At 43.4% G+C, this 12,253-nt stretch overlaps 1 protein-coding gene across 1 annotated transcript in view; it reads right to left on the minus strand.

Annotated features, from left to right (window-relative positions):
* Positions 1-645: 645 nt before the first annotated feature.
* Positions 646-12,253, minus strand: part of TRAPPC9 (trafficking protein particle complex subunit 9) — a gene marked incomplete at both ends in the record, with an annotated part of 532,119 nt that continues 520,511 nt past the window's right edge. Inside the window, 2 exons of the mRNA XM_082499259.1 lie at positions 646-825; positions 8,739-8,962. Coding sequence (XP_082355385.1) covers positions 646-825; positions 8,739-8,962 — 404 coding nt within the window. The remainder of the gene's footprint in view (positions 826-8,738; positions 8,963-12,253) is intronic.

A 12,253-nucleotide genomic window follows, 5' to 3' on the forward strand; every position in this document is an offset into this window, starting at 1 on the left:
CTTTACCAGGAGCAAGTGACACTGGGCTCAGGGGAGGAAGAGAATAACTGGAAGCACATTTACTATTATTACTTTCAGTAACAAAGGAAAAAGCATCACTACTGCTATTGACTACCAAAGATACCAAATACTCAGCAAAGAAGCGAGCAAGAACAAGCCTGGGAATAAGTCTGAGAGAGAACTACATCTCAAGGGTACATGCAACGGGTCCAGAGTAAGCCAGGAGGAATTTCATACAGGTACACAACTCTTGTTGGAAAAATGCTACTAAGGGATTCTCCAAGTTGGAATTAAGACTTTCAAACACATGGTTAAATTCAGCCCTCTTAAATTCAGCCCTCAAGACCCTTTCAAACCCTCTGATATCAATAGAGTATATGAAAGTATGGTGCATATATTAGCAGTTTCAAAGGCTTTTTGGAAACAGAGGAAAACTCTAGCATATTTATAATCTCTCTCTCTCTCTTTCTCTGAAATTAGCTAAAGCAGCTGCCCAAATGACTATCAGCCAATTCCGAAAGTGTTCAGCTGTTCCTCCAAAGTAGGGACTGTGGCCTGGGGTTGGACAGAAACAAGCTGGGGTCAAGCAGAGGATGTGCCAAGCATTTCTGCACGCTGTGGTTAATCAAATGGCACACAGTACGTTTACGGCTTAGTTTGGACCATAGGCTCCCTAGCACGGATGTGGACACTAGGGAGGCAGAACCAGGAGAGAGGCAGCTCCCTGCTGCAGTTGTCTTCATGGAATTTGATATTCAGGTAGAAATCACCAGTGTAGAGAAAGAGAAGTGCTCCAAAGTACACAGAGTCTTTGGTCGGCTTCACCTGGAAAAGAGAACGTGAAAATCAGTACAAATAATCCAGCAACAAAACAAAATAATTGCACTTCGCGGTTCTGTAGCTCCTTCAGATGATCTCAGAGTATTCTGGATTCACATCTCAATATTGCCTTCACACAAAAAGGAGTAAAGATCTTGTCCCTATTCTAGCAATGGTAAAACTGGAGCATTAAAATTTAAATCCTGTATTATTCTCTCATGCAGCAAAGTTGTGGCACAGCTCAAACCAGAATACAGATCTTCAGGAGTCACTGATTACAGAACAGAGTTGGTTTAAGGCAGAAGTGCCCCACAATGTCCTGAATATCCAGGAACATCTTTCCTCAGACTGCATTTATCAACATCTATATTAAAGGTCTAAATTATGGCTCTGAACTCATGTTAAACATATGATTAAACACCATTTAACAACTTAGCAATAACTAAATTCATCCCCGCTTATTATTCAGACACAATGTGACTGCAGATTCTAATCAGGAATCTTTAATATTCACTGTCATTGAAATAATCAAGTTTAGCAAGAAATATCCCACAAAAAGTAGCCACCCTGATGTAACTTGTCCAAATTAAAGAGTTGACACTGTTTCTACATTTATATATCTCCCTTGATCACAAAACCATTCATGATCCATATCTTTACAACAAATAATATATCTTAGTCCATCATTTCAGCAAGACACTTAAGTAATTTCTAACTTTAACAATCCCACATCTGTTGAGTTTGTGATAGTGTTTGAATTGATATCTGCTTCCACAAGATGTTAAATCCAGTCTCAGGGTGCCTAGAATTGGGTTGAAGTTGCTGCAGATGCAAAACACAGAATCAGCACAAAGCCATTCCATTTGGTGTAATTTATGGAGAAAATTGTGAAAAGGCAACTTCATACCAGCCAAAGGCCACCTGATGCTCCTCAATATTGGTCTTCCCTCAGCCAAGACCATCTTACCAGTTCTCTTCTGCTCTCTGGACCCTGAAACCATCAGCTCAAGATGTAAACTGGGACATCAACTGGGTATTAAGTGGGAAAGTGTCTATGGACACCCCTTGCTGAAGGGCATTTAGCCATTTCATAGGAAGGCGAGAACAAAGACAGACCATGGCAGGGGAGAGGGGGGAGACAAACTGCTAGAAAAGGCTCAAGGCCAGGTTGGATGGAGCCTTGAGCAACCTGGCCTAGTGGGAGGTGTCCCTGCCCATGGCAGGGGGGTTGGAACTCGATGATCTTCAAAGTCCTTTACAACCAAAACCATTCTATGATTCTGTGATTCTATTACAAGGTTTCCAGGGGTGTGGGCACCTCTAGAATATGCCAGAGAGCTGAACATTGCCTGCCACCACCTCCAGTGAGGAAGGTTTTCTGTAGCTTTCATATGTGAGAAGAATGAGCTGTTTGTTTCTCTTTTCTCCTCTTCTAGCTTTTTTTGGACCTTCATTTCTGGGTCCTTTAGCCAGCAGACATGCACCCCGTATAGTCCCCTGGCATATCAGGCTTCTTTGCTGAACCTGCCTAAAATGCTGCTCTTGCAGAGGGGCCTGTCTATTCACAAGTAGCAACATCATCAGAGCTGGCTGAGCCCAGGGTCACTTTGGCTTTGGTGCTGAGCACTTTTGCTGACCTACAGCAAACTTGTATCAGCATCGTATCATCCACGTGAGTGATCAGAGCAGCCACAGCTGTTCTCCTGACCCCTGTCCTTGGCATTTCCCCTTCTCGCTGGGTATAAGTTCTTGCCCTCTGGCATTGCGTCTGGACATGCAGAACAACATCAAGCAGTCTCCCCTTTCTTCCTTCCCCTCCTCCCGGGGCTGCCTGCCTTATTTCTGCCTCACTGGAACTGATGTGGACTTGCACCCAGAGGAGGACAGAGGCAAGCACTAATGCCAGCAATGGGTCGAGGCAAACATCAAACAAAGCCTCCTCAGGACCCATACCTTTTTCAATCTCCCAGTCCATTTTTCCTAATCATAGAGTTATAGAACAGTTTAGTTTGGAAGGGACCTAGAAGTTCACCTAGTTGCAACCCCCTGCCGTGGGCAGGGACACCTCCCACTAGACCAGGTTGCTCAAAGCAAACTGATCTTGAACACTTCCAGGGATGGGGCATCCACAGCTTCTCCGGGCAACTTGTTCCAGTGTCTCACCACCCTCGTAGTGAAAAATTTCTTCCTGAATGTAGCTGCACCATGAAGAAATATCTGTAACACCATCGATCAGAGCCCTTGACAAGCAGGAAGGTGGCTTCAGGCACATTGGCATAAACACAGTCTTTTCACTCATTTGAAGTTCTGCCTACATGGTTGCTCGTTCCTCCTGTCTTCACAGCACAAGTCTCTGCACCAGTCATAAGTTTCCTCATCAAAAGTGAGAAGAGCCAGCAAAGCAGGCAGTGGTATGTGTCCAGTTGTGTCTGCAGCCCATCTCCCTCTGTGCAGTATGCACAGACCCAACAACGTTCACCGTTTGGGGATTATCCACATCCATATGAACACTTGTACAACCACTACTCTAATCAACACTCGCGGTTTGGGGAAGAAACAGGGAAGCAAAAGTAGCTTGAAACCTTTTCACTGTTGAGATGCAAGTGGCTCTGCAGAAGTTACAAGAAGTTTCTTCCAAAATAGTAACTAACTTTGGAAAGTAAGGCGGCCTACAAACATTCCCAGCTGACCACAAATACATCAGCAGCAGTCAGGTCAGTAAAGGGCCAGATCCAACCCAACCGGTATACCAGGCACAGGACTAATTTTGAGGTTAAACCACCTACATTTAGGTGACTCTCTGCACAGTAGGTGTCCAAGCTTCCACTACAGTAAGAAGATGTCTAGTCAATGCAGCCAGTGGAGCAAACGCACAATGGTCTACCTGTCCAGCCTGTAGAGTCAGGATACAGTTGCCTAAGCCTAGGCACCTCATGGCATTTGGGATGACCCAAGGCACTGAAACATCTGCACAGGGCTGGCGAGATTTACAGGATGATTTACAGGATTTCTGGCAGTAGGTGGAGGCTAGAAGGGGTTACCCACAGCATCTGAATGATGGTAGATACTTACTTTTAGAGACCTGAATCTCACCCTTGGTGTCTATGTTGGTCTAAGCCAGATTCTACTGACTGCAGACTACATCTCCATTGACTAATGAGAGCTTAGCTGGCCAGCATCCATGGTAACACCTACTCATTCAGATGCCACCCAAATGTCTGTAAAATGGATGTCGACATCTGAGCCAGCTGTTTAACACAAGGATTCATCTGATCACATGCAGAATGAGGTAAAATATCCCCTAAACTCCATCAACCCTGATGACTCGCTCTCCACTGCCTGTGAAGGGAGCTCAGGGTGACTTGTTCAGATGTGTAGACAAGTGAGATGTTTCCTACCATAGCTGACAGTACACACCATCCCACTGATTGCAATGCACGATACAGCTAACCTACGAGAAACATGAAGATCGCATACTCGTGCCTGATCCAGACCAAATTTGTATTGTCGTTCCATCTAGCGCCACACTGCCTCGATACGTGGTTATATGTTGTGGCAGTCTGGGACGCCATCGAACACACGTTTGCTGAATTGAGGCAAAGTCAAAAGAGATTTTACTAAAAATTCCACCAAATCCTTTACGCGAAGACCAAAGATGGAAAGCTGCTACCCTAGAAAATCATGACTGAGGAATCAAGAAAAAAATGCCCACATTACTCCTCTGTTCCACTGAGATAGATAGAAGAAAAATTAAGTTTCTAGCTCCATCCTAATCCTTCCCCGATTCAGGCTACCATGTGGGACTGCGATTGCTTAGAACTAATTACTACTTATTTATACTGCTGTACTACTTAGGGAGCTCAGTTGGAGATTAGGGCTAGTGCCAGCTACTGTTCGCTGCCCCAAAGAGTTTACAGTGTGAGTAAAGCAGTGCCAAGAAAACTAATTTGTTCCAGATGGGCCACAGAGGACCTGCCAGAAGTGAGCAAACGTTCATCATAGCTTCTGAGCTGATTCAAAATGACCATCTACTAATGAATTTCTCCTCATCTCCCACTACCAATCACTTGAGCTAGCGCATGATAACACACACAGGAAAAAAAAACCTGCTTGAGAACAGTAATGGCAAAAGCAGGAACAACAAGAAAAAGATGAATTGCTGGTAGTTACAGGAATCTCCATAGAAGAAAACTGTTATTTTTTTTTTTTTTTAATTTGGCAATAAGCAGCTCTGTCTGATCAACTAATTAGTCAAAAAAAAACTTTGGTAAGAACTAAGAATTTTTAATAATATGGCTAAAGCTAAACTTCAGGTTGTGAAGTGAGATGAAAAATAAATTAATGTATTTTAATGGGTGGGAGTCCACCATGTTATCTCATGTTTCAAAACCCTGCATTGAACAAAAATATCTGCTATCCAAGTGACAACTGATGAAGTCACTTTTTCTGTTAAATACAGACATAGAAAAGTAAGGTTAACCAAATTAGAAGTTGTGTTTAAAAATAAAGTTTTTACTTAATTTAAAATGCATGGAAACATCTCAATATCCTTTAAAATCATCAGTAAAAGAATTTGTTTTTTGAAGTAGTATATCCCACCAGAGACTTTGTGACAGAAACCCAGACAGCTGCATTGAATTGAAGAGCGCAAAAAGGTGAATAAGCACTCATTACGTTACTTCCAAGATAAATCATCTAACCTGGACTTCAAGCTGCAAGAAAGAGAAATACAAAATCATATGACTTTTACCCTTTAAGCAATTTATATTCATACTGTGAAGCAGCAGGTGCATGCTGAAAATTCCTTCATATATCCCCCATCTTACAGATAGCAGCAGAAACCGAATTGAAACTTTTTAGTCTGGAAACAAAAATAATTGTGTTTTGCTGAGCATCAGGCTTAATATGAAATTAAAATTTAGGAAAGCAGAGGGGGTTTGGGTTTGTGTTTGTGTTTGTTTTGTTTTTTTTTTTTTCCCCAGAGAAATCACATCCAGTTGAGCACCAATAATGTTGTAGTTTCTGCATCAGCTTGACAACAGACCAAATTTTCAGGGCGTGAGATGTATCTTCTCTTGCTGTAATACCTGATGCTCCCACTTGTTCTTTACCATACACTACTGACACGCCAAACCATACGCTAGTTCTCCATCCTTCCTCCCACCCAGCTCAGCAGCGTAATAAATCATGTCACCACCTCCTTGCCAGTGCCAGTGTAAAGTCAGCCCAATTAGCTTAAACTGCTGACAAACGTAGTTTTTGCTCAACCGGCCAACTTTGCACGAAAACAAATGCTCACACCACCTCTCCCGCTTGGTCTGCTTGGGAAGAGGGGAGCACCTCCCTGCAGAGGTGCAGACACAAGCAGCTGGGAAATGATAATATCTCAAGCCACCTCCATGAAACAATCAAAATAATCGTGTGCCCGTGACCTCAGTTTATAAAAATGATGGACACGTGTAATGGCTTCCACAGAGCAGCACTGAGCTACACCAGCAGGGAATCATAGAATGGTTTGGGTTGGAAAGGACCTTTAAAGGTCATCTAGTCGAACCCACTGCCATGAGCAGGGACATCCTCAACTAGATCAGGTTACTCAGAGCCCCGTCCAACCTGACCTGGAATGTTTCCAGGGATGGGGCATCTACGGCCTCTCTGGGCAACCTGGGCCAGTGTTTCACCACACTCGTGAAAAATTTCTTCCTTCTATCTAGTCTAAATCTACCCTCTTTTGGTTTAAAGCCATTACCCCTTGTGCTATCGCTTACAGGCCCTGCTAAAAAGTTTGTCCCCATCTTTCTTGTAGGCCTCCTTTAAGTACTGAATCTGGTCCAGTGTCTCAGCTTTCATTTATAAAAAACAAAAACTCTGAATCTCTTTCATCTCACCCAACCATGAGCTTCTTCGGTTTCTTAACCAGCGTCTGTCTGAGTTTCTGCCAAACTCAGAGCATGAATACAATTCTGAGTATGTTCGTTCTTCCCTGAAGCATCAAATGCACAAACTGGGACTTTCTTCTTGTCCCCAAAACAGGTGCGGCTTTCTGAAATCTTTTTTCCATTACTGAATTAGTTATTACGGGGGATGAAAGGGCCTCTGACAGCATTAGATACACTGTTTGAAGAATTTTCTTCCATGATCAGGGCTCTATGCCTCAAAGAAATATGACTAAGCATTTTCTCTGGGAGCCTGTGTAGGACAAGTAACAATACTATATACCGTGAAATACAACACTTCTTGTCTAAGAGTTGACATTTTCTTCATTTCACCTTTTTTTGGATGAAAAGGGGGACAAATAGCAGAAAACAACTCTATTTTTAACTGATCGGGGACTGTGTTTACAGGAGAAATGTCACAATACGGAATGACAGGGCAAAAGCGGGGACCGTAACGTATGAGAAGGCCGCCTGGGCGGGCACAAGAGACGTGACCTCCTGACTTTTTGCCCTGTAGGAGACTCAGTCAGAAGGTAAGAATACATCACGCTGACATCTCCCTTTTCCCTCATTAGCCTGGAAGGTCAAGCCCTCCGGCAGCTGGGCATCCAAACACTGCCACTCTGATTAAAAAAATCCACATTGTCAGAAAGAGAGTCAAAGAAAGCCATCTCTTGATTATTTCTGTTGACATATTTAAATTATTCAGCTAAGAATATAGTTAGCCCCCATTAAAATCCAAGTTGATGGTGTGTTCCATGCTCATTAGCTTTTTTGAAATGTTTTCTTCCCGTGATGCGTAATTGAAAAATATGCATGGTGACTATCGCTGTGGTTAACCTTTAATTTCTTTCTTACTAAGGTTCACTTAAATATTCAGTTTTGACAGGTACATTTTATTAGCTATCCGAAGAGCTGACCTAAGCAAAGGTCCTAAGCCCTACCCCAAACTCTCACCCTCTTCATGTTTATTTTATGTTACCAGAAATACTGCTTATTCCACTCTGCAGTACTGTCCGTATGTTTTTCATTCTTTTTTTTGTTGTTGTTTCTGTTTTTTTGGGAAGGATGTGGGAGAGAGTAATTTTATCTGTATTTTTAGTGTCTTGCCTTAGAAGCAAAAGCTCCTAGACTTGAATTTTCTAAAGAAGAATTTGAGAGAAAAATAAAAATCTCTATTGTTCTAAAAAGGGACTTTTTTTGCCTCATTTTAAGCATGTTTTCTATTTTTCTTTATGGTTTTATAAGAGTATGCTAGGCAACAAGGAAATGAACCAGCTCGTCATATTGGTCACTAATGTTTAGCATTTTCTTTTTGCAGTCTGTTGCATTTCCTCAGGACCTGACTAAAACTGATTTGCTGAGTTCCTCGGCTCAGCCTGGGGAACATTTCCTATGGACCAAAGAGAAAAAGTTACTTAAAATCTGTTACTGCCGGCTGCACTGGATGGCTTAAGGGACTGGCAATATGGTACTAAACATTTTATCTAGGTTATTTATTCATATTTAGTCAGATCTGGAATGACCAAAAGTTACTGTCTCTGACAGTTTACTACTGGTTTACATGATAGGCAATTACAGTCTTAAACCATCTTGGAGAGACGAATCTATATTTCCAAATGCAGCAGCACCTTAAGCAAGAGCTGCTGTAATCATGGTGCTTTCCAAAAACGAATCTGCCTTAAAATCACAGAATCACGGAATCACAAAATGGTAGGGATGGAAGGGACCTTCGGAGATCATCTAGTCCAACCCCACTGCCAAATCAGGGTGACCCAGAGCAGGTTGGACAAGAACATATCCAGGTGAGTTTTGAAGATGTCCAGAAAAGGAGACTCCACAACTTCTCCGGGCAGCCTGTGCAAGTCCTCCAACACCCTCAAATTAAAGATGTTTTTACTTATGTGCACAATTGAATAATGAAGCTCTTTTCTGCAAATGCACATCATCCGGAATCGTGATCCATTGGATAGAAAGACTTACTGAATCAATGTAGAAGGTGTTGGATCCCACAAAGGTGATAGCATCTTGCAGCTCATAGTTGTGCACCCCATTTTGGTAATCCTGGTAGGGTGTCACGGTGAGAGCAAAGGGCCCCACGCTGTGTTTGCTCCAGTTGGTCAGCTTCACCTCCAGCGGGATGGGGTCCCCCACTTTGCAGTCCACCATGATATCGCAGTCGCAAAGCTTGCCGTCAACGAGGATATCTGCAAATCAAGAAAACAATTCCACGTTATGTTGGACTCCTGCTTTAGAAACAGTATTCATCTTGATTGTCAGGAAACTTAACAAGAAAAAGTAACCTAAATGAAACCAAGAGTGCATGACGGTTAACCTTAGGAAAGAAAACCCAATGCTGCAGTGTTGTGTAGGGTAATGTTGCAGGGAAACTACTTGCAACAACCAGTTCATGAAAGTCTGATATCTGCCCACAACCGTTGAAAAAGCTACGAAAAAAAAAACAATTATGATCTACACACAGGCACCAGAAGGTATCTGTTTAAGCTCTTCCCTTACAGGCCAAAGCCACAGACAGCTTCTCAGGCTTCTCCTGCCTAACAACAGCATCAGATGAATGGAAATACAAACAGGAATCATCAATACAAACAGTGGCTACACCGATCCAGGGCTGGATGCCCATGTTCACATGTTACAGCCAGAATAAATCCTCCTGTATGGAGGTGACCTTTTGGAGCAGGATAGACATCACCACAATTTGCAATGTAATACATATATTAAACTCCAGATTATAAGGAAAAAAGGGATTTTAAAATTATACAGCAGTACTACGAGCTTGTTCACTCTTTGCGCTTTAATTCATTCTGGGATTTCTATTTTTAACTTCCTACTTTTCTTTCCCTTACTGGGATAGCAGAAAATATAAAGCCTCTAAATTGGTTACTGCTGGGACAATGACAGCCGGAGTAATGTGTCCACTAACCTTGCCCATTTGCTTATACAGAACCAAAATGTTTCATTACCAACACACTATGAAATTGCTAGTCCAATTCCCTGCTGTGAAAGGGTTCCCAGTTGTGCAGTATTACTGTTTTTTTTCAGATGGGGGTTATCTCCGATGCACTATTAATACAGGAACATTTCTATTTCGCTATGGGTTCATGTTCAGAGATAAGAGACAGCCCTGGGCACATGTAAGAAAGCATCCTCTGTGTGAATACCTATCCCCGCAATCTTATATGCCCATGAGGCATTTCGATCACTCCAGCACCTCCTCAGTCGCTTGCCTTATGATATACAGCATATTATTCCTCTGCCAACAGCACTGGATTTACATTAGTAATATCCTTTCTTCAAGAAAATACTATTTTTATGTTTAAGGAGCTTTCACAGAAAAAAAAAAAAAAACCACAAAAACATTTTAGACCAAAGTGATTTTTTTTTTAACTTATTTTTGTTTTGTTGCCTTAGACAAAAAACTACAAAATGATGCATGTTCTCTTGATGCCCTTTAGCCTGGCAAACTGAACAAGCTTTAGTGCAGCAACTGGGGGGGGGGGGAAGAAAAAGAAAAGCTAGTGCCGAAGAAGAAACAAGTTCAGAAAGGGACATTTATTCCAGAGGTCAGGTCAGGAAAGCTGAGCTACATGGCCTCGCTCTACAATTACCTGAAAGGAGGTTGTAGCGAGGTGGGTGTAGGTCTCTTTTCCCAAGTAACAAGGGATAGGATGAGAGGAAACGCCCTCAAGTTGTGCCAGGGGAAGTTTAGATTGGGTATTAGGAAAATACCCCAAAAATTGGAAAAACGCTTCACCAAAAGGGTTGTCAAGCATTGGAACAGGCTGCCCATGGAAGTGGTAGAGTCACCATCCCTGGAGGTATTTAAAAGACATGTAGGCCCCGCTTAGGGACGTGGTTTAGTGGTAGACTTGGCAATGTTAGGTTTATGGTGGGACTTGATGATCTTAAAGCCTTCTCCAACCAAAATGATTCTATGACTCAGTGAAAACCCCTCCTTGAACAAAGCTGCTGAAATGCAGCAGCAAGTCCCAGATACAAGAGGTTTGGCAGAGCGAGCACAAAGAAAGCCAGCAACACTCAAGCTGCAGCCACCCAAAACCCATGTCGGTGTTCCAGTTTGAACAGTCCCTGTGCCAAAATTTCCCTTTCCAAAGAAGATGCCCAGTTTTTGACAACAAGAGCACTGGTGAGGCCACACCTGGAGTGTTGGGTCCAGTTCTGGGCTCCTCAGTACAAGATAGACATGGACGTACTGGAGAGAGTCCAGTGAAGGGCCACAAAGAGGATTAAGGGCCTGAGGCATCTCTCCTGTGAGGACAGGCTGAGAGAGCTGGGACTGTTCAGCCTGGAGAAGAGAAGGCTCAGGGGGATCTCATCAATGTATACCTGAAGGGAGGGTGCAAAGAGGATGGAGCCAGGCTCTTTCCAGTGGTGCCCAATGACAGGACCAGAGGCAATGGGCACAAACTGAAGCGCAGGAGGTTCCCTCTGAACATCAGGAAACACTTTTTTTTACTGTGAGGGTGACCAAGCACTGGCACAGGTTGCCCAGGGAGGTTGTGGAGTCTCCATCCTTGGAGATACTCAAAAGCTGTCTGGACATGGTCCTCAGCAAGTGGCTCTAGGTGGCCCTGTTTGAGCAAGGGGTTGGTCCAGATGACCTCCAGAGGTCCCTGTCAACCTCAACCATTCTGTGTTCTGTGATTCTGTGAAAGGAAGTGACAATCACCATTGCATTTTAGGAAAGGCCTAGTAAACCTGTTCGGTGTTGGATTTCTTTTGCAATAGCACACTCTAATGTTGGGCTTTCCTGCCCAACATGATCAAATTGCTTCTTGCAGGATTGCCCTAAGATCACGGAGGTGAAGCAGTGGTTATAATGGTATCTCATTATCTGGGATTAACTGGCTTGAATTTTAAAAAGCACAAAAGTGTGTGTGTGTGTGTGTGTATAATCTTTATGTTTCCAAGCCTCCTGCCATGGAAGTTAAGTCTAGTTCCTTTCTTTAAAAGAAAGGCCCTGGTGAGGCTGCATCTGGAATGTTGTGTCCAGTTCGGGGCTCCCGGTTCAAGAAGGACAGGGAACTGCTGGAGAGGGTCCAGCAAAGGGCATCTCTCTTATGAGGAGAGGCTGAGAGACTTGGGGCTTTTTAGTCTGGAGAAAAGAAGACTGAGGGGGGATCTTATTAATGCTTCTAAATCCTTAAAGGGAGGATGCCAGGGGGATGGGAACAGTCTTTTTTCAGTGGTGCCCAGTGATAGGACAAGAGGTAACGGGCACAAACTTGAGCATAGGATGTTCCATCTAAACCTGAGGAGGTACTTCTTTCCTTTGAGGGTGGCAGAGCACTGGCACAGGCTGCCCAGAGAGGTGGTGGAGTCTCCCACTCTGGAGACATTCCAAACCCGCCTGGACGCCGTCCTGTGCAACTGCTGTAGGTGCCCCTGCTCTGGCAGGGTGGTTGGACTAGATGGTCTCCAGAGGTCCCTTCCAACCCTGACCATTCTGTGATTCTGTG

Source organism: Vanellus vanellus, assembly GCF_965231255.1.
Source record: "Vanellus vanellus genome assembly, chromosome: 2".
Taxonomy (NCBI): domain Eukaryota; kingdom Metazoa; phylum Chordata; class Aves; order Charadriiformes; family Charadriidae; genus Vanellus; species Vanellus vanellus.